The 19,907-nt window shown below is 55.7% G+C and overlaps 1 protein-coding gene across 1 annotated transcript; it reads left to right on the forward strand.

The window, feature by feature from the left end:
• Positions 1-5,317: 5,317 nt before the first annotated feature.
• On the forward strand, positions 5,318-13,275 carry ANKRD34C (ankyrin repeat domain 34C). Its single transcript, XM_075069078.1, has 3 exons — positions 5,318-5,375; positions 10,118-10,341; positions 11,077-13,275. The coding sequence occupies exons 2-3, from the start codon at positions 10,166-10,168 to the stop codon at positions 12,503-12,505; spliced, it is 1,605 nt and encodes a 534-aa protein (XP_074925179.1). The 5' UTR covers positions 5,318-5,375; positions 10,118-10,165; the 3' UTR covers positions 12,506-13,275.
• The last annotated feature ends 6,632 nt before the right edge of the window (positions 13,276-19,907 follow it).

The following is a 19,907-nucleotide window of genomic DNA, read 5'->3' on the forward strand; positions in this document are numbered from 1 at the left end:
ACTACCAGACTCCTGCACGCCACCGTCGGATCTGTCACAGTACTTACAGACTCTGTAGCCTCTTGGCTAAACTCAACAGATTGACTTCTTCAATCTCCATAGGCGACAGGTTAATAACATTTGCGGTGCTCGAGCACGCAGGAATATTCAGGGCGGGTGCCTCTGCTCCAGCAATATTGGAGCTGGGTCTTTCCCCCGGCCTCTCCTGTGATCGGGCCCCGCTCCCTGCGGGTCCCCCATCTTCTGCTGTGTCTCTACCTGGAGCGGGTCCTGGCCTCTGCCTGCCACCCCCCCTGCTGTCCCCCCACTGCGTCTCTGCCTGCTCCTGCTGCCGGAAGTGGAACGGCTCCGGCAGAATTGCTGTCTGCTGCCCCAGATCTCTAGTGCCTTGCCATCCAGACCTAGTACCGACAGGCTGCCCTAGCCCTGATCCTTCTTCGCCCCTAACCTCATTCGCCAGCCTTTCCTATGCCTGAGCCTAACCCCTCATCCCCAGCCAGAGCCCTCATGCCTCCTTTCTGCATCCCCTATCCTCATCCCCAGCCAGACTCCTCATCCCCTAGGCACCACTGATCCTCTTCTCCCCAGCCAAGCCCTACATCCCCTGCACCTCTGATCCTCTTCCCCAGCCAGAGCCCTCATCCCCTGCATCCCTAATCCTGCCAGCTGAGACCTCCTGCCTCATGCAACCCTCATCCTCAGCCCAACCCTCATCCCCCTGAACCCTAATCCTCCCCAGTCAGAGCCTCTCATCCCTAGCCTAATCCTCTTGCTCCAGCCCTGAGCACTCTCCTGCATCATGAACCCCTCATCCTCAGCCGCCCCATCTGTGATACCTTCATACCTCTGCACCCTGATCCTCTGCCCCACGAGCCCATCATCCCCTGCACCCTATCCTCTCCCCAGCAGAGCCTCATCCCCCTGCACCCTAATCCTCTGCTCCAGCCTGAGCACTCCCTCCTGCATCATGAACACCCTCATACCTCACTCCCACCTCATCCTCTGCCACCTGATCCTCTGCCTCAGCCAGAGCCTCATCCCTGCTGCCACCCGATCCGTCTGCCCAGCCATAGGCCAGAGCCCTCATCCCCCTGCACCCTAATCCTCTGCCCCAGCCAGAGCCCTCATCCCCCTGCACCCTAATCCTCTGCTCCAGCCCTGAGCACCCTCCTGCATCATGAACCCCTCATCCTCAGCCCCCAACCCTCATCCCTCTGCACCCTGATCCTCTGCCCCAGCCCTGAGCCCCCCCCCGCAGCATGAACGCCTCATCCTCAGCCCCAACCCTCATCCTTCCGCACCCTGATCCTCTGCCCCAGCCCTGAGCCCCCCCCCCGCAGCATGAACTCCTCATTCTCAGCACCAACCCTCATCCCTCCACACCTGATCCTCTGCCCCAGCTCTGAGCCCCCCTCTGCAGCATGAACCCCTCATCCTCAGCCCCACAGCCCTTACCCCACAGCCCAACCCTCTTCCCTAGCCCTGAGCCCTCCCACATCATGAAAACCTCATCCTCAGTCCCACAACCTTCACCCCTGCACTCCCTCCTATCCCCAAACTCCCTCCCAGAGCGTGCACCACCTCCCCCTTCCTACACCCCCACCCCCAGCCTAGAGCCTGCACCCAAACTCTGTCCCAAAGCCTGCACCCCTCACCCCCTCCTGCACACCCACCCCCTGCCTCAACCCAAAGCCTGCACCCAGCATCCAAACTCCATCCCAAAGCCTGCACCTCTCCTGCACCCTAATCCCCAGCCCGGGACCTGCACTCCAGATCTCCCCCCCGAAACCCCGTCCAGAGCCTTAGGCAGGTGGGGGTGGGTTTTGGGCACCACTAAAATTTCTACAAACTTGCCACCCATGTCAGTCTCTTACTGTGGGGCAGGTTTTCCAGATCTCAAACTGTTCTGAACTGATGCCCGGCATGGCCTTGATGGGTTCAGGCTGATTGGTTTGGGTTTGTTTCTTCTCTCCAGGTTTACAAAGAATGAACACTCAGTTGTATTATCTATAGGATATTTCCAGCTTGTTCATGTATTGCCATATTCTTTGTTCTGTTACAGGTTTATATTTAGGGGGGAGGGATCACTCAGTGGTTTGAGCATTGGCCTGCTAAACCCAGGGTTGTGAGTTCACTCCTTGAGGGGGCCATGTAGGGAACCGAAGTAAAAATCTGTCTGGGGATTAGTTCCCCCTTTGAGCAGGGGGTTGGACTAGATACCTCCTGAGGTCCCTTCCAACTCTGATATTCAATATAAAACAGTAAAGTAAAAAATCATTCTCGTTGCTCTTTTCTGAACCCCTCCAATGTTAACATCCCTGTTGAAGTGTGTACACCAGAAATGGACACCCTATCTAGTGATGGTCTCACCAATGCCTTATACAGAGATAACATCCCCTTCCTACAAGTACTTGTTATTCCCAGGATTGTGTTAGCCCTCTTAGCTCCAGCACCACCTTGGGAGCTCATGGTCAGTGGGTTACCTACCATGCCCCCTAAATCCTTTTCAGAGATACTGCATCTGAGGATCCAGCCCTGTCTCATAAGTGTGACCTACATCCTTTGATCCTCGATGTTTGACCTTGCATTTGACTGCATTACAAGGTCCCTGTGCATAGACTTTCCCCCAGTTAATCGACTGTAACCAGAGCCCAGCTTGGCCTGTGTGGGTGCGCGGCTCCCCTGACAGACTCAGCCTGCGGGGCTGGACATTGGCAGCGTAGATATTCAGGCTCAGGCTGGAGCCTGGGCTCTGAACCTTCTCCCCTTGAGAGGTCTCAGCGCCCTGACTCCAGTCCAAGCCCAAATGTCTACCTTGTCATTTTACAGGCCTGCGGCCTGACCCCTTCAAGCCCAGCCAGCCATGGGTCTTTTACTGCCATGTAACCATCCCCTGAGAGGGTTCTGAGCCTTGCCCATGTAGTTTGGCATGTAGGCACCTAACACAGTCACGCAGAGAGGCTGGGTGGGGTCTTGTTCATCCTCATGCCCCTTAAAATAAGGACTGAGGGGTCCAGTCATGGTCATCGTGTTTCAGGCCAGAATGGACCATTAAAACATGTGGTCTGATCCCCTGTGTATCACAGGCCACCAACAGCACCCGCACACCAACCCAACACCAAAATCAGACGCACTGGTACAGCCCGCAGAGATTAGACTGTGACTGTCACCAGCAGAGAACAGGCGGGACTGAGGGGCACTGGTGTCCCAGGCCCCTGCAGGGGCAGGGAAAGGAGCCAGTGAGATACACCCAGACAACGCTGGGAAGGGACCCGCACTCACATACTGCAGAGGAAGGCAAAAAAAACCCCAAGGTCCTTGCCAAGCTTATGGGAAAAGTCCTTTCTGGCCCCACATGCGGATCCGTTAGACTCTGGGCATGTGAACAAGATCCAGCCAGCCAGAAAACTCTGTGCGTCCTCATGGCCCTGCCCCCCACTCCCGCCATCCAGTGTCCCATCTCCAGCCATGGCCATCCCTGATGCTTCGGAGGAAGGAGGCACACAAAAGGAAAACAACCCCAGCATAGCTGGGGCTGGGGAAATCCCTTCCTGACCCCGCTAGTGGTCAGCTGAAGACCTGGAGCATGAGCTTTAGGAATGTAGAACAGAAACCTGAAGGGATCCCCTGGGCTGCTGAGTTCTGCCACCACCCCATCCCCACCCCCATCACACACACTCCGTCAGACGATCCCACTCAGAAATGTATCCAGCTCTCTCCTCAAACTGCTGACGTTGGAAGGCTGTTCCAGAGCCTCCCCTCTCCGATGGGCGGGTGCATGGCCTTGCTTCCCCTTGGGACCACTCTGTGGCTGGGCTCAGCAGCATGCTGGGCAATGGAACCAGGTCAGTGACAGCGGGAAAGAGGATCATTGTCTTTGTTCAAACAGGGCAGCTCTAGGCTGTGGGAAGGTGTCTGGGCATGGAGAGTCCCTGGGCTGCCCCAAGAATCCTTCTGACTGTGACTACAGGAATCTGTCCAGATCTGGCTGGGCAGAGCATGGGCCCTGCTTGCACCCGGACAGGCCCTCCAGAGACTGGGTGGCTTTGCCAAAAGCTGCAGCAGCACCTAAAGTGCCCATGGCAGCTTAGGACAGGAGCCTGGGCCCTGCCCAACCCGGCTTCCATTCACCTCCTTTGGTGACGCTTTCTAGAGAAAGTCACCAGGTTCCTGCCTTAAAGTGACCAGCTAAAGCAGCAGGGCTGAAGGGCTGTGGGTGTGCGGGCAGCTGGGAAAGGAGCAGGGAATTTCCAAGGAATTCAGAGGAGACACATCTCCAGACTCATACGGGCAGCCACACACCCTCTGACACTGACACCCTCACACCAACACATCCACTGACACCAACACACTTACAGCCACGCCCCCTCTGACACCAACAGCCACACACACCTAAACACCAACAGCCACACACACCCTGACACTGACACCCTCACACTTACACATCCACTGACACCAACGCACTTACAGCCATGCCCCCTCTGACACCAACAGCCACACACACCTTGACACCAACAGCCACACACACGCTGACACTGACACCCTCACACTTACACACCCACTGACACCAACACACTAACAGCCACACCCCCTCTGACACCAACAGCCACACACCCCTGACACTGACACCCTCACACCAACACACCCACTGACACCAACACACTTACAGCCACACACACCCTGACATCAACAACCACACCCCTACTGATGCCACATACCCACTGACTGTGACACACTGACACCAACAAACTCACAGCCACACACTGATGCACTCACAGCCACACACCTATCGGTGCCACATACACCCTGACTGTGACACACACACAGCCACATGCCCATTCACACCAACATTCACAGCCACAGACTGACACACTCACAGTCACATACACAGGCTGACACAGCCACACCCCTACTAATGCCACATACCCACTGACACCACCACTCACAGCCAGACACTGCCACTGCCACCCATTCACACGCAGGCTCACACTTCCAGGCCCCTTTGCACACATGCCCCCGACACACCCACCCCCGTGACTCCAGCCAGCTCGGACGGGCACCCGGAGCTCCGGGACTGAGGCTCCGGGAGGCGGCGGCGCCGTGGGGCGCACGGGGCAAGGGCCAGCGAGCCCCCAGGGGGCCGCCGGGTCAGCTTGGGGAACGCAGCGGAGGCGGAGCCGGGCACGAGTGCTCAGACGCGCTCCCGTGTGACTCAGGCGCTGGCTCCCAGAGGAAAGCACCAGCTGCCCGGGCAGGGGAGCCCGAGCCAGGCCATGGCCGGGGGCCCCGCCAGCGGGGCCTGGGGAAACGCCGCGCTGGCGGCGGCCCCTGAACCGGCAGGAGCCCGCGGGCAGGATGGGTCCCGCCCGGAGCAGGTAACCGGGGCCGGGGCGGGGCGCGCAGCGGGCGGCTGGTCAGCACCATGGAGAGAGGCGCCGGGTCGGCTCCGGGGCCCCGGCCGCTGGACAGCTCCAGCCTGGAGCGCCGAGCCGGGTCAGCAGCTGGCCGGGGAGGGAGCGGAGCGAGCTGGGGAAAGCCGGGGGACTGGCGCTCCGGGGACTCCCGCCGGGCTGCGCCGCGTCCTGCCCCGGCTCCGGCCGCTCGCCGGCGGCTTGTGTCAGCCCCACGTGCCTCGCCTGGGGCTCAAAGTTTCCGCTGCGCCAGGCTCGGTCCGCCTGGGGAGCTCCGGCCGCTGGCTGCGGGGCCCTCTGCCGCCCGTGTGGCTCCGAAGCTCCGCGGGTGACATGCGGGGGGGCTCCCGGCGCTGCCCCTTCCAGCGCTCCTCGGCCAAGCGCCGGCGGCCGGTCCCATCGCCCCATGGCGCACGGGGGCCGGGGCTGCCCCCGCGCTCCTGCAGAAGCCTGTTGTCTGGGAGCGGGGGCGAGTTGTCCCTGCCAGGGGACAGGCCATGCTCACGGGGGTGCTGGGCACGGTCCCCTGGCTGGCACCTGTCTCTGCGCACTGGCGCAGAGAGCACAGCTTAGACAGGAAAGAGCCAGGGCCAGGGGCCTAAGCTGGGATCAGTGGCAGCTTCCCTGGAGGCCTTCCCAGAACCACCAGGTCAGAGCTGTGGGACCTGCCCTGCAACGGGACAGTTACATTCCACCTACTCTCCGGCTCTAGCACAGAGCAGGCTGCAGGGTGCCAGGGAGCTGCAGCCCTGAGTTGGGGGGAGTGGAAAGTTCCCCCTGCCCACCATCCCGGGGGGGGGGGGCAGGGAGAGGCGGGGCCCCTCCCTGCGCCCAGGCCTTGGCAGCCGGCAGCAGCCTTGAGGTGGGTGTCAGCCCTGGTCCCTGCCTTCAGGCTGGGACTCCCACTAGGGCCTGAGGGAGGCAAGCGCCCAGCTGCCTTGGGCTCCCGCTGTCCGAGTTCTGTCCCTGCCTGCTGGGGTGCGCTGGGCTTCCGCACACACCCGAGTGGTGGAAGGGGGCACACGATGAGGCCGGCAGGGACCACTGGGATCAGCTTAGCAGGCCCAAGCCCTGTCCCCGCTTACCTCCTAGAGCTCGGCTTGTAGCAGAACATCCCATCTTAAAATTACCAGTGGTGGGGAATCCACCAGACCCCTGGGGATGTTCCAGTGGCTAATTACTCTCGCCAGTAACAACAAGCACCCTCTAATTTCCAGCCTGAATGTGTCTAGCTCAACTTCCAGCCAGTGGCTCATGCTGTATCTTTCTCTGCTGGACTGAAGAGCCCATTGTCAAATAGCTGTTCCCCCTGCTGGTCAACAAGTCACCCCTCCTCTGTGTTAAGCTAAATAAATAAAGCTCCTTGAGTCTATCACCACTGGGCAGGATTTCTAATCCTTTAACCCAGGGGGCGGCAGCCTTTCAGAAGTGCTGTGCTGAGTCTTCAGTTATTCACTCTGATTTAAGGTTTCACATGCCAGTAATATAGTTTAACGTTTTTAGACGGTCTCTTTCTGTAAGTCTAGAATACAGAACTAAACTATTGTTGTACGTAAAGTAAATAAGGTTTTTAAAATGTTTCAGAAGCTTCATTTAAAATTAAATTAAAATTCAGAGCCCCCTGGACTGGTGGCCAGGACCCGGGCAGTGTGAGTGCCACTGAAAATCAGCTCCCGTGCCGCCTTCGGCACCCGCACCTTAGGTTGCCTTCCCCGGCTTTAACCATTCTTGGAGATTGTCCCTGACCCCTTCCATTTCTCACTGTCCTTGAGTTGCGGGCCCCAGAACCGGACAGGGGATTCCAGCAGCGGCTGCACCAATACAGAGGGAAAATAGCCTCTCTGCTCCTACTCACGAGTCCCTTGGTCATGCATCCCATTTGGCAACACCGGGGGAGCTCGATTGCCCACGATGTCCCTGCCTCTTTTTCAGTCCCTGCTTCCCAGGAGAGTCTCCGCAGGCTGTGAGCCGGCTGGCGTTCCTCGGCCCTAGATGTGTCTTTACATTTAGCTGTATGAAAACACATGTTGTTTGCTTGCCTCTAGCTTCCCAGAAACCCCACCTGCTCCCCACTTTTCCAGGTGGCAGGTGTGTGCTAGGAGCAGTGTGCTGGCCAAGCACGCCCCCTTGTGGCCCTGCAGCCACACTGTCCCCAGCTACCGCTTGGCCCCCACAGTAGTTTATTCCCAGACCCACACACTGAGAACAAGCTCCCCCGCTTTGGAGGCAAAACTCCTCTTTAGCCCCACTAACCCAGCCTTTCTCCTGGGGTCTGGGGTGCTAATGCCGACAGGTCTCGCCTAAATTCAGGAGTCCTTCCACCCTCCTTCTGGAGCTGGTTACTACAGAGGGCAGCTGTGGCCATCAGCCAGCTGCTCCTTCAGGGGCTGCCCACTCCAGGCAGGCCAAAGCAGGACTCTGGCAGCATGTCTGCCCTCCTACCCAGTGCTTGGCCTGGTTGGCTGGGCGTGGGGCACCATGCCCTGCAGCACTAGGCTCCTGGTCCTGGGCTATTAAAGGAACAAGAGCCTGGGGTTTTCTCCCAAACACTGGCGCCTGCCTCCTCTCTCCAAGGACCTCCTTCTGCCATTTCCCAAGCCCTCGTGTACATCCCAACTCCCCAAACCATACAGGGCCTGCCACGCAGCAGGGACTGGTTGACCCTTCATCCCTACGCTCCTGAATGGCACACAGCACCCTGGTACTGTGCTCAGGCAGGAGGCCCCACCAAAAATCAAACCAAAGCTAGGGGGGATTTAGACACCACTGCAGCCAAGGCCCACCCTAGAACCCTCATAATCAGCACATGGCAGCAGCTGTTCGGGGTGAGCTGACGAGATTAAAGCCCCAGCAGGAAGCTTGTGAGCTGTGGAGCAGTTCCCAGGTGCCTTCATCCTTCCTGGGCAAGGGAGTAGGTCTGTGTTCTCTTTGGAGCTCAGGCCAGATGAGGATGAGACAGTGAAACACCAAGCATGGCTCCATGTGTCTCCAGACATAACTACCAGCAGAGCCTGAGCAGCAAATGAAAAGGGCCAATGACATACGCACCTTACAAATACAGTCAGGCCTAGAGGCCCACCCAAGAAAATGAGGAGGATGCACTATCCCTACAATGTTTGCCCCGGTACCCACTAGAGAGTGGAGGGTGACACGGTGCCATGATGACCCGGGGCATGCGAGAGAGCTTTAATAGGATGGGACTTGCACTGCAGCAGAGAATGCAGCCCTTACCCGCAGGAAGGGAGGACCCAGGCAGTGGCACCCTGACAATACACACAGCTGGGGCCTAAGGTACCGTGGGATTGGGGATGCTAAGGACACAGACACACAGACCCAAGTTCAGCTGTGGGCAGGAACAGGTGGCAGAAGAGGTAGAAACATATGTCAGGCCCAGCTGCTTCTCTTCACAGCTCAAGGTGTGGAAGGGGAGGTGTGGCCACACCTGGATGGCTAGGGATAGGAGGAGTAAGTGCAGGGGTCATGCAAACAGGCTGCAAGGCCTGCTGACCATCCAGTGGATGAAGACCCAGGGGACGGTCCATTTCTATGGATTTGGGGTCACCTGCCTTCCTAGGCCCTTTCCCACCTCAGCTCATCCCTTGTGCCCAGTGGTCATGCTGACGGGATGTCCCAGTGTAGCCACCTTTTCCTTCCACTCACCCCGATCCCATCCCATGAGTTTGGTGTCCACACGCAGGGCAGGGCCCACCTGAGCATTAATACGAGTTCATCATAAGAGGGAGATTGAGTGTGGCACGATTTCAGACCAGGTCCTGTAGGCGACAACCAAAATCCTCTCTGTATTTCACGAGGGCACGTGCTGCCCTGCCACCTAAGAGATGGATTTACTGCATGGGGCAGCGTAGATTTACGGGAGGAGCTGCTGGAATGGATTAAAACATCAGGTAAGGATGGGGGACACTAGCAATACGACACTAGTCCAAGGGCTAATTTCAATAGGCTTTAGATCAGGCTCGAGTGATCAGGATAGGAGCTTGGAAAGCAGGGCCACCCGGGGGGGGCGGGGAGTGGGGCAATTTGCCCCAGGTCCCAGGCCCCATAGGGGCCCCCACGAGAGGTTTTTGGGGGCCCTGGAGGTGGGTCCTTCACTCGCTCCAGGGGTCCCGTAAAACTCTCGTGGGGCCCGGGACCCCGGAGCTTCTTCTGTGCCGCATCTTCTGCAGCATTTCGGCGGCTGAGGGCCCTTCCACCCCGGGACCAGCCACCTAAGTGTCCCGAAGACCCACAGCAGCGTATGAGGGACAGGAGAGATTTTCATAAGCACCTAGAGGATTTAGGAGCGCAAATCACATTGACTCTCACTGGGCTTCACCCAGGGCATTCGGGAGCATTCAGGAGCACGGTCCCATTGAAAGTCATTTGTGAAAAATCTCACTGGGTGTGAATAAAGCTCACTCCAAATCAGCGGAAAGTTCCAACCTTTTAACAGTGGCGGTTTTCAATGGAGAATAAATGAGAGTATAAAGACTCCAGTTTCTCCATCTCAGTTCAGCTGTTATTGGCCAGGGGCCTGCACGGTGCGGGGTGCTGCACAGACCAGCCCCTGCCCTGCAGAGAGCTCATTCCTGCTTGTATCGCCTGCCTTAGCCAGTGTGACATGCACTGGGGAGCCAGGGAACAGAGCAGATCACGGAGCCAGCCTTTGAGAGCAGGCACTGATGCTGATTTCTCTGTTGCTTTAACAGGTGCTGGCTACCTTTGCCTTTCCCAGCCAATAGACACTAGCTGGTGCGATGGATGAAGTGATGGAGCTGCGGACGGATGGGAATTCCCTGCTAAAGGCGGTGTGGCTAGGCAGACTCCGGCTGGCCAGACTCTTGCTGGAAGGTGGGGCCTACATCAGTGAAAGCAATAAGAAGGGAGAGACTGCTCTCATGGTGGCCTGCCTCACTAAACATGTGGACCAGCAGAGTACTGTTAGAATGGGTTCCTGTCTGCATCCTGTATCACTTGCCATACCGGTATTGCCCTGGCCTCTTCCTTTGTCATTCAGTGTTGAACGCATTCTACAACAATATGCATTACCTCACCTTTTGGGGGCGAAGCCAGACCTTTTGGCACCTGCTCCCCTATTTGGTGTAAACATTGCTTGTGCCAATCAGAGGCGAACACACACAGGTTTTGGGGTCTGTCCACTATGACACTTCTGTGATGTCATAGTGGGTATTTTAGGGGTTGCCCTGCCATGTGCAGGCAGAGAGAGGAGAAAACGTGTCCCGTGTATCCCGTGTATGCCGTGTATGCCGTAACCGAGCCTGATCACCTCGAAGCCTCTCTCTCAGCTCACGTGTTTCAAATAGAGCTTCTACGTTTGCCGGTCGTGATGCGTTGGTTTGTATTTGTAAGTATCAGTTATTACTAAATGCTGCATTTTGTTTATAAATATTGTTAGTAGATATTTTAGGCATTGTGTGTTTTAGGTTTTGTTAACTCTATTAGCTAATCATAAGCTGCTCCCTTACCCCTTGTAACTATCTCCAATAAAATTTAAAATTGATTAATTTTAGCTGTGTGTGTGTCTGCAGTTTGCCTCGTGACCCATACTCTCCTTGCATCTCTTACCTATATAGTCTGTTGCCACGTGCAGCCTGGTAAATAACAGGCCTGCATTTTCTTTTGCCCCTGTGAATACGTGGCAATCTACAAGTACCAGCAAAGGCCGGATGGTGAAGTACTTGCTGGATAACAGACCTGATCCCAACATCCAGGACAAATCCGGCAGAACAGCCCTGATGCACGCATGCCTCAAAGAAGCCGGGGAAGAGGTCATTGCTCTGCTGCTGGAGAATGGAGCAGACCCGAGCCTAGAAGATCACTCTGAAGCGTCTGCTCTGGTTTATGCTGTCAACGCAGATGACAGGGATGTGCTAAAACATCTCCTGAAAGCCTGCAAAGCTAAGGGGAAGGAGGTGATCATTATAACTATGGACAAATCCTCGGCAGGTGCCAAAGCTACCCAACAATACCTCCACGTCCTGCCATCGCCAGAACTGGAGGAAAGGCAGGGCCCGGGCGTGTGCATGACGCCTTTGGAGAGTGAGCTAAAAGCATCCACTTCAGGGTCTTCAGGGGCTGCGAAGGAAGAGCCCTTCTCCCGCTTCCATTCCGCATGTGTCAGCAGCTGCCAGCCAGCCAAGGCCCTTCACGAGCCCTGGTCTCCTAGCAGGAAATTCTGCAACCCCAAAAGAGCCCATTTGCCGCAGCTGAAGAGGCTGCAGTCAGAACCATGGGGCTTGATTGCACCTTCTGTTCTAGCCTCCTCCGCCCATACAGATGAGGCCAAGAAGGTGTGTACAGATGATGAAATCATCCTGGACATCAATGACTTATTCCTCTCCAGAAAGGTTTCCTTACCCAGGAACAGCAGCAGTAAGAGCAAAGACCCATCTCTCTTCCCTTTGGTGGATGACCAGGCTCTGAAGATCCCACCAACTTCTGTGCCAGGATCAAGGAAACCATCCTATGAAAAAGCTCAGCCCTTTCCTCAGTGCATAGCCAGGAGGAGCGCGGTCCCTGCTGAGCCGGAGAACACCAACTCTGCCGGCTCGGGCTCCGCACCCTTCAAAGACACCCTGCACCGGAGAAGGCTGGGCACTGCACATTACGATTCGGATTCACAGCTCTACTGCGATTCCAGCTCCATTCTGGCTGATTCGGGGAAGGTGCCTTTGGAGAGAAAACAGCTCAACAGTTCCCATTTGGCTTTGTTCAATGGTTCCCAGGAATCCCTGGACAGTGCTCCCAGCACTTCTCCAGGGATGGTTCGCCGTAGGCCACCCAATTTGCTGGAAAGACGGGGCTCTGGAACTCTCCTGCTCGATCACATTTCTCATACAAGACCAAGGCTTTTGCCTCCTTTGAATGTAAACCCCAACCCACCAATTCCCGACATCAGCTCTAACAGCAAACCGTCTTCCCCGCTCACTGGGGGCTTCAAACCCATGCTCCCTGCTGCTCCAAGCTCACCGAGAAGGGGTGACTGGCGAGCCAAAAAGAAGCTGCTTCGAAGACACTCGATGCAGGTTGAGCAGATGAAACAACTCTCCAATTTTGAGGAAATAGTGGCCCAGTAGTCTGCATTTCAATGAATTTTCCATGAACATGCACAAAGTCCCTGCTCTCTCATGTGCCGCACAGTGGGGTCCCTGCAGCTGGCACCCCCTGCTCCAGGAGGGGCAGAGCAAGGGTCTGATTCCCACAGCCTTGCACCTTTGGGGTCTGGGCACCGGGGCCAAGCCAGGAGCATTTAACACTCCCGTTGCCCAGCTGTGGAGATAACACCAGGTACAAACTGGGGAATCAGCACCAGGTACTAAAAATGTTTCTCTGCTGCTGCCCCCAGGTCTGGGTTTTTGTTCCCCAGGATGAATCTGGTGAAGGGTTGATTGTAGAGGAACGTAGTGTGAGACACATGAGACTTCTCCCAAAGGAACATGATCACCGTTCCTTCATTCTCAATTCTTTGTCCTTAATCTCTAGCCTTTCCTACCCACACGGAAACGGTCGTGGGATTGCCAGGGCCCGTGGGGCTGGTGTATGTCTCAAGCGCCTACAGAAACAAAGCGGAGCTTCCTCTTGCCAGGAGGAGAAAGAGCTGAGCCCCCCGACATGCTGAATGTATTGACATCTGCCCTGAGCTGGAGAAGGGACACAATTCTCTCTGCTTCCCAGAAATTCTAGCACTTTAACAGGCCAGATAACGGAACAGATCCAGTCCTGGTGACACTCCAGTGCAACCAACGGGACTGCATGAGGGAGGAGTTTGGCCCTGCACCTTCAGAGCCCCTGAGGCTGCCAGGCCGTTCCCATTGCTTGGCGGGATGTTCTGCTGTGGGCACTGCGTTGCCTGGTGGGGAGGAGGGGGGCAGCATTTCCCTCTCTAGCTCGTGGGAAGGGCGGGGCCCAGGCCAGGCGTCTTTTCTTGGGGGAGGGGCCCCGGGGTGCGGAGCAGAGCAGGGATCATGTATCGGGCCAGGACTCGTGGTGAATTCATCTGTGTGCTCTGCTCAGGGGAGGTGACTGGCCATTTAAGTAACATGCTGCTGGCTCTGTTCACATCCATGAGGCTCAGAGGATTCCTACCCTGGGGCCATCTGACTCCAGCCCCCAAAGGGCCCCCCTGACAGCACACAGCCCTCCTGCCGCTCTTCGTGTGAGAGGCTGTGGGGAGCCCCTCGCTGGGTTCCCAGCCAGCTGCAGGGAGGTGAGTGAGGGGCTACAGGGTCAGCCCCCACCTGCTGCATCCATGGTGACATATGCAGCAAGGCCCTCACCCTCAGCTTCACTGTGGCTGCACCTGGGGCACAAAGGGGCCTCAAGCCAGTTCAGCCCAACTCCTCTGGTGACAGCACAGCAGCTCCTGATCTCTCCCTGCTGAACCCAAGCTGCCACAACAGTCCCTTGGGACCACTGGAAGGACCATAAATTGGAGCAGCCTTCAGGCTGCTCTAACTCATGCTGCGGGACCAGCCTGTTCAAGGCCTTGAAGCCAACACCCCCACCCTTCTGAGCTGCACTGTGCATTCTTCACCTGCATCCAAGGACAAGGACATTTTACTGATCTAGCCACCCCCATCCACTCCCAGAGTGGGGGCTGGGGCTGGTGTCACATCAGTTTGGCAGTTACCTTCCCTGCACCAGAAGCCAAGGCTGGGATCTTCCTAGGGCCAGCCCTTGCCCCCCAGCCCAAAAGCTGTGCTGGGAGGTAGCAGGGACAAACCTGAGCTAGTGCAGTGCGGGGCTGGAGCTGCAGCTGTACTGCTGCAGGGGGAGGGGCAGCCAGGGACACCCCTACAAAAGGAGTGCCCCAGACAGCTGTTCGTGCAGCCTATTCCTAGCCTTGACCTTGAGCAAGTGAACATGGGTACATAGCCGTATGTGGTAGAGTCCATGCAGCCAGCTGGGCCCCCATTCTTCTGCCGGCTCTGCACGGGCATCCCGTTACAGGATGGGGCTGAAGAAATACCAGATGGCAGTTGCAATGTCAGGACAGCAAGGCCAGGGGCAGGTAACCCCATCTCAGCGCTCTGCATTCCCCAGCTCGTGGAAGCGTTTCTCCCCATCTGCTAGTGGGATGGATATGGATGGGTGAGTGGATTGGTTTGGCCTGTAGGTGCTGAAGCTGTTACTAACCTCAGCTAAACCTACCCTACCAGAACCTCTGCTGGAGAGGAAACGCAGCCCGAAAACTCATTCTGATCCTGGGGTTGATGGTTTGGATGGTTCATCTCCCTTAAACACGTGTCACAAGTTTACCCCCACTCAGGAGAATGGCCACAGGCTTAGATACAGTAACTCCTCACTTAAAGTCGTCCCAGTTAACATGGTCCCATTGCTGATCAATTAGGGAACATGATCATTTTGTTGTTTGGCAGACGCCTGCTTTGTCCACTGCTGCAAGAAGAGCAGCCGTTGGAGCTAGCCCGTGGGGGCCTGGAACCAGGGTGGAACAGCAGCCTCCCTATCTATCAGCTCCCTGTTCCCTGTGCTGCAGCCGCCCAGCAGGTTAGCAATTGCCTGCAGTTCAGCTGTCCCTCCCCGCACTGCCATGTGCTACTCCTGCCCTCCGCCTTGGAGCTACTCCCCGAGCCCCCTACTTGCTGTGGGGGGGGGGGGAGGGGGTGACTAATATCAGGGTGTCCCCCTCGCCCCCTGCACCTGCACCCCGCTTACCCCTTCTCCATATAGAGCAGGGTGGGAACAGGGACAGAGAGAGACAGAGAGATCCTGGGGCAGCAGCTGCTGTCTCACTTCCTGATCCACTTAAAAAGAGAATCCACTTAAAAGTGGGTCAGCTTCCTTCAAGGGGCAGTGTGCATCTCTCTCTCCCCACACACACACAAAAGGTGTGTCTGTCTCTGTCTGCTGTGCTGTCTCCCCTCCCTCCTGTTCGTGCTGCCTTGACGAGAGGCTACATTAACAACAATTTGTTAACCCTTGAGGGCTCAGCCGAGTACTAGTTCATCATTTAGCAGCAAGGCATTCCCTGGGAAATATCCCTCCCTCTTCCATCCTCTGACTTCACCACCTCAACCAAGCTTCACAATCGTCATAGCTGTGAACAGTATTAAACTGTTTGTTTAAAACATATACTGTGTGTGTATCTATATCATACATAATTTTTTGTCTGGCGAAAAAAAATCCCTGGAACCTAACCCCACCCCTGTACATTAATTCTTATGGGGAAATTGGATTCGCTTAACATTGTTTTGCTTAAAATTGTGCTTTTCAGAAACAGAACTACAACGTTAAGTGAGGAGTTACTGTAATGAACTCCTCAATATCCTGACTCCCGCTGCCAGCCCAGCCCAGCAGTACCTGGCACTCAGCTCACTGCGACCTTGGGCGCTATGTCGTGTGTCCTCGCCCAGACCAGCCAAATGATGTGTTTCGTTTAATCCCCTCGTGCAGCTTCCCCAGTGCACTAGCTGTTCTCTGGACTGTTGCAAAATCTTGCAAGGTTCCTGCCCAAAGCAGCCTTGATCTGTGGTTTAAATTGCCCAAGAACCTTCTTTCAAAGTGCATTTTAAATTTCAATAGGCTGATCAGATCAGAGGCGAGCTTACATTCAGAGCCTGAAGGTTTATACCTACTGTAAGTCAAATGTCTTCTCTATGGAACTTTAGCATATTTTCTCTGGTGTAATGAAGTGTCTGTTGAAATATACTTTAGACTGTGGATTTAAAGCCTATAGTTCGCCACTTCTGTTCATTCCTAGATATTCCAATATCTTTTTTTTTTTCCTGACAGTGAATGCCCTTCGCAACTGATTTAGGACAATGGTGCAGAATGCAGGTGATACGCTTTGAGCTTCCTACGTAATGTCCATTGGGATTGGAAATAGGACAGGTTCTCCTTTAGCATAACACATTGTAAAGTGTGCAGTCACGTCTGCAGAGACGTTGGAAGATGCTGTGTAACAGTTTAGACTTTGTTACCTTCTCATATTCATGAAGAGTGTAATATTGCTCTGAAGTGCAACACTCTTTCCCCGAGTTTATAAATGAAACGTGCCTTAGGGCCAGTTAGCCACTGGTGGGCGGGTGGCATCTCCCCCACCCCCACCCCAGGAAATCAGCTCAGTGTTATTCAGTGGAACTCATCCTGTAGGACAGCTGCGAAGTTAAGGTCCCAAGGCTGCAAAGGAGAATTTTGTACTGAACTGAAACCTCAGGTGGGATTTAGAGTAACCCAGGGTCAAATTCTGCTCTCAGAGTGTATTGTCCACACTGTAATTTGGCTAGAGCATCAGGACTAATACTCCTAATGCTTCCTCTCCTGTGAAGGTACCAGAGGACCACTGCTGACCACAGGTGGCCAGATCTCTGGTTTTACACCGTGGTGCTTCCATCTAGAGTTGGTTGCAAAATGACATTGGAGCCACGACAGGACTGCGCCCCCCAGCACCACGCTGGCGCATAGGCTCAGTGCTGATGCCCAAGGACAAGCACCCCCTGTCCAATCCCCAGGACCACTTCCGGCCCAACAGGGAGGCTCTTCCATCCCCTGTCCCCCTGGGACCCAGCCACAGAGCCACACAGGGTCAGCAAACCCCGTGCCTTTCCCACAGTGCTTGGGGAAGTGAGCAAAGGGCCAAGGCAGGTGGGATGCTGCCCATCACAGCAGCCTGGGACAGGCCCACCACCAACCCGAAGGCCTAATCCTAAACCAAGTGGATGGGAGTCTTTCCTCTGGCTTCCCCGGCACTTGGCTCAGGCCTGCAGCCTGAAGGGAAGGGGGTGGAGAAGTTGCTTTCCTAAAGTGCAGGCTAAGGCTCTGGCCTGTCTCCTCAGCTTATTTCTGTCCCCTTCAGTTAGTGTTCAAACCGAGCAGATGGTTCCTTTAGCCCGAAGACGCCATGGGCCACCTGGGCCAGTTACCAACTTGTGACGGTGCTGCCCGTGGGAGCCAGCTGAGGACACTCAATCAGGGTGAACTGCAAACAAAACAGGGCAGACAAATGCCAAACGGTGGTGGTTATTCCACTACTTAGATTTACCAACCAGCACAAAAGAGCTTATATAGTACCGCACTGGTCTCTTAGAAGTCCAAACAACACAGTTCCCTTAAAGTGCCCAGCCTCAGGCCTCCGTCCAGACACACCTGTCAAACATATGATGATGATTCCTGAAAATCTTACTTCATCATTGTGACGAACTAGGAAAGTTCTTAATGTTTTCTCTGAATACTGTGGTGGTGCCTCAGTGTCCCCATGGCAGTTCTTAAGTATCTGGCAGAGCAAAGGGCCAGTGCACCTAAATGCCTGACACTCTGTCTCCTAGCAACTGATGGCCTGGGCCCCTCCTCTGCAAAGGTGCCAGTTGAAGGTGTTGGAGACAGAGATCAGGTGACCTCCTGGCCCAGGAAGGGGCTGAGCAGAAAGGAGGGGCTGGAGGGGTGTTTTACACTGGAGCTGGCTGAGGGCAGACGTGGGGTCCTGGCTCACTGCCCCAGAATGGACCCGGCCAGGGGTCCGGTTCGCTGTATCGTAAAGCTCTGTTCTTAGCCTCGCTCTGTCAGAAATACCTCTACTGTTTTACTGGCTGGCTGAGAGTCACGTCTGACAAGCGAAGTGGGGTGCAGAACCCTCTGTGGCTTCCCCAGGACCCCGCCTGGGTGGGCTCGCTGTGGGAAGCACACGAGGGGCAGAGGATGCTGAATGCTCCAAGGAGAGACCCAGGAGGTGAAGCCGTGTGAGCTTCTTGCCCTGAACAAGTCTGCTCCAAGGGAGAGGAGGCTCCCCAAAGTCCTGCCTGGCTTGGCGGGGAGCTGTTCCAGGCCATCGCCCAGGGACTCCGTGATCAATCATAAAAGAAAAGGTTCTTCCAATCCCAAAGGATCAGCCACATACCCAGGTTCAGTTATAACTTTAGATCTTACCCACAATACATGCTATAGCATTCTTATTAACTAAGCTAAAAATTTATTAGAAAAGAAAAGAGAGAGAGTGTTGGTTAAAAGATTAATACACTATACAGACTTGAATTCAATTTTTGAGGTTCAGATACATAGTAGAGGTGATCTAGTAGTTGCAAAAAGTCCTTTAGAAATAGTCCATAGGTTATAATCCAATTCCATTATTCAGGGTGGCTCACAGTGAATGACTGGGGATCTCAATCTTGTGGCTTAAGGTTTCCCCCTCTTGAAACCCAAAGCAGATCTGAGATGAAGCAGGATCGTGTCAGGCTTCTATACACATTCCAGCACCTTTTGGCCTGAGAAAACAATAGGCTCAACTCAGGACCACGCCAGGGTTTCTGGCGCCCTAGGCGCCGGGCCATTTCGCAGCCCCGTGCGTGGGTCTCGCGGTTCTCTGGTGGACCTGCCGCAGGCATGCCTGCAGCAGGTCCACCGGCGCCGCGGGACCAGACCGCTCCACAGAAATGCCTGCAGCAGGTCCACCAGAGCCGCGGGACCAGCGAACGTCTGCAGAAAATGCCTGCGGCAGGTCCACCGGAGCCGCAGGACCAGTGGACCGTCCGCAGGTACGACTGCGGCAGCTCACTGGAGCCGCCTGCCGCCCCCCCAGCAAAATGCGCCCCCCCCCGCCATAATTGCTGGCGCCTAGGTGACGTCTAAGTCGCCTAAATGAAAGCGCAGGGCCCTGGCTCAACTCCCTCTCCCCAAACATCCTGGCAATTAGCACAGATAATTATCCATTAAACAGTTCAGATACAGGTTACCACAACCTTAAAGAGACACATAAGACAATAAACTGTTTCACTCAAGTATCATCTTAAATGCTAATATTCCTTTTTTGATCTTTGATAAAAACTATAGCAATAGACAAGACTTGTTTGCTGGCATCCCGAGACCTTGAGCAAACACCTCCCCTCTACCTCTACAATGCCGGCTGCATTTCAAAGCTCTGTTCATTTACAGATCTTTCCTAACCAGCTCCTTAAGGTTCACCCTGGGTCAGGTCAGTCGGTGAGGTGAGTTAACTCTTTCTGGCCCTGTCACCTTTCAGAGAGATATTATATTATACTCATAACGTCACACAACTCTCACCCGTTCCCCTGTCCCAGGGCCACAGCCACGCCACCACTCTGGCTGCTCGAATTTCCCAGCAGGACTTCGCCCCCACCTCACCCTTCTTTCCTCTGGGGGCATATTGTCCATCCCATGGCCAGGGAGCCCCTTCACTCCCCTGGCAGCTCCACTGCTGCAGTGCTCTGTCCGTTGCCTGGCTGCACAGGGACACACAGCAACGGTGTGCCCAGCGGCCCGGCCTGCCACGTCTGTTCTATGTCTTGGCAGTTTGCAGCCCAAGACCCTGGGAGAATGGAGCGGTGGGAGGCTTCCTTTGGGTGGCAGGTCTACGCTGGGGCCCTACCTTCGGCCCCAGCGGGGCAGGAAGCAATTCGCAGGCAGAGGTGGACAGTTTTCTGCTGGGCTCCTTGGGGCGGAGCAGTGCCAGGCAGCGGAGTCGGCCCTCGGCCCTGGCTGGGGAAGTGGCGTGTCGGGAGAAGTAGG

This window comes from Chelonoidis abingdonii, chromosome 9, assembly GCF_003597395.2.
Source record: "Chelonoidis abingdonii isolate Lonesome George chromosome 9, CheloAbing_2.0, whole genome shotgun sequence".
NCBI classification, from domain to species: Eukaryota; Metazoa; Chordata; order Testudines; family Testudinidae; genus Chelonoidis; species Chelonoidis abingdonii.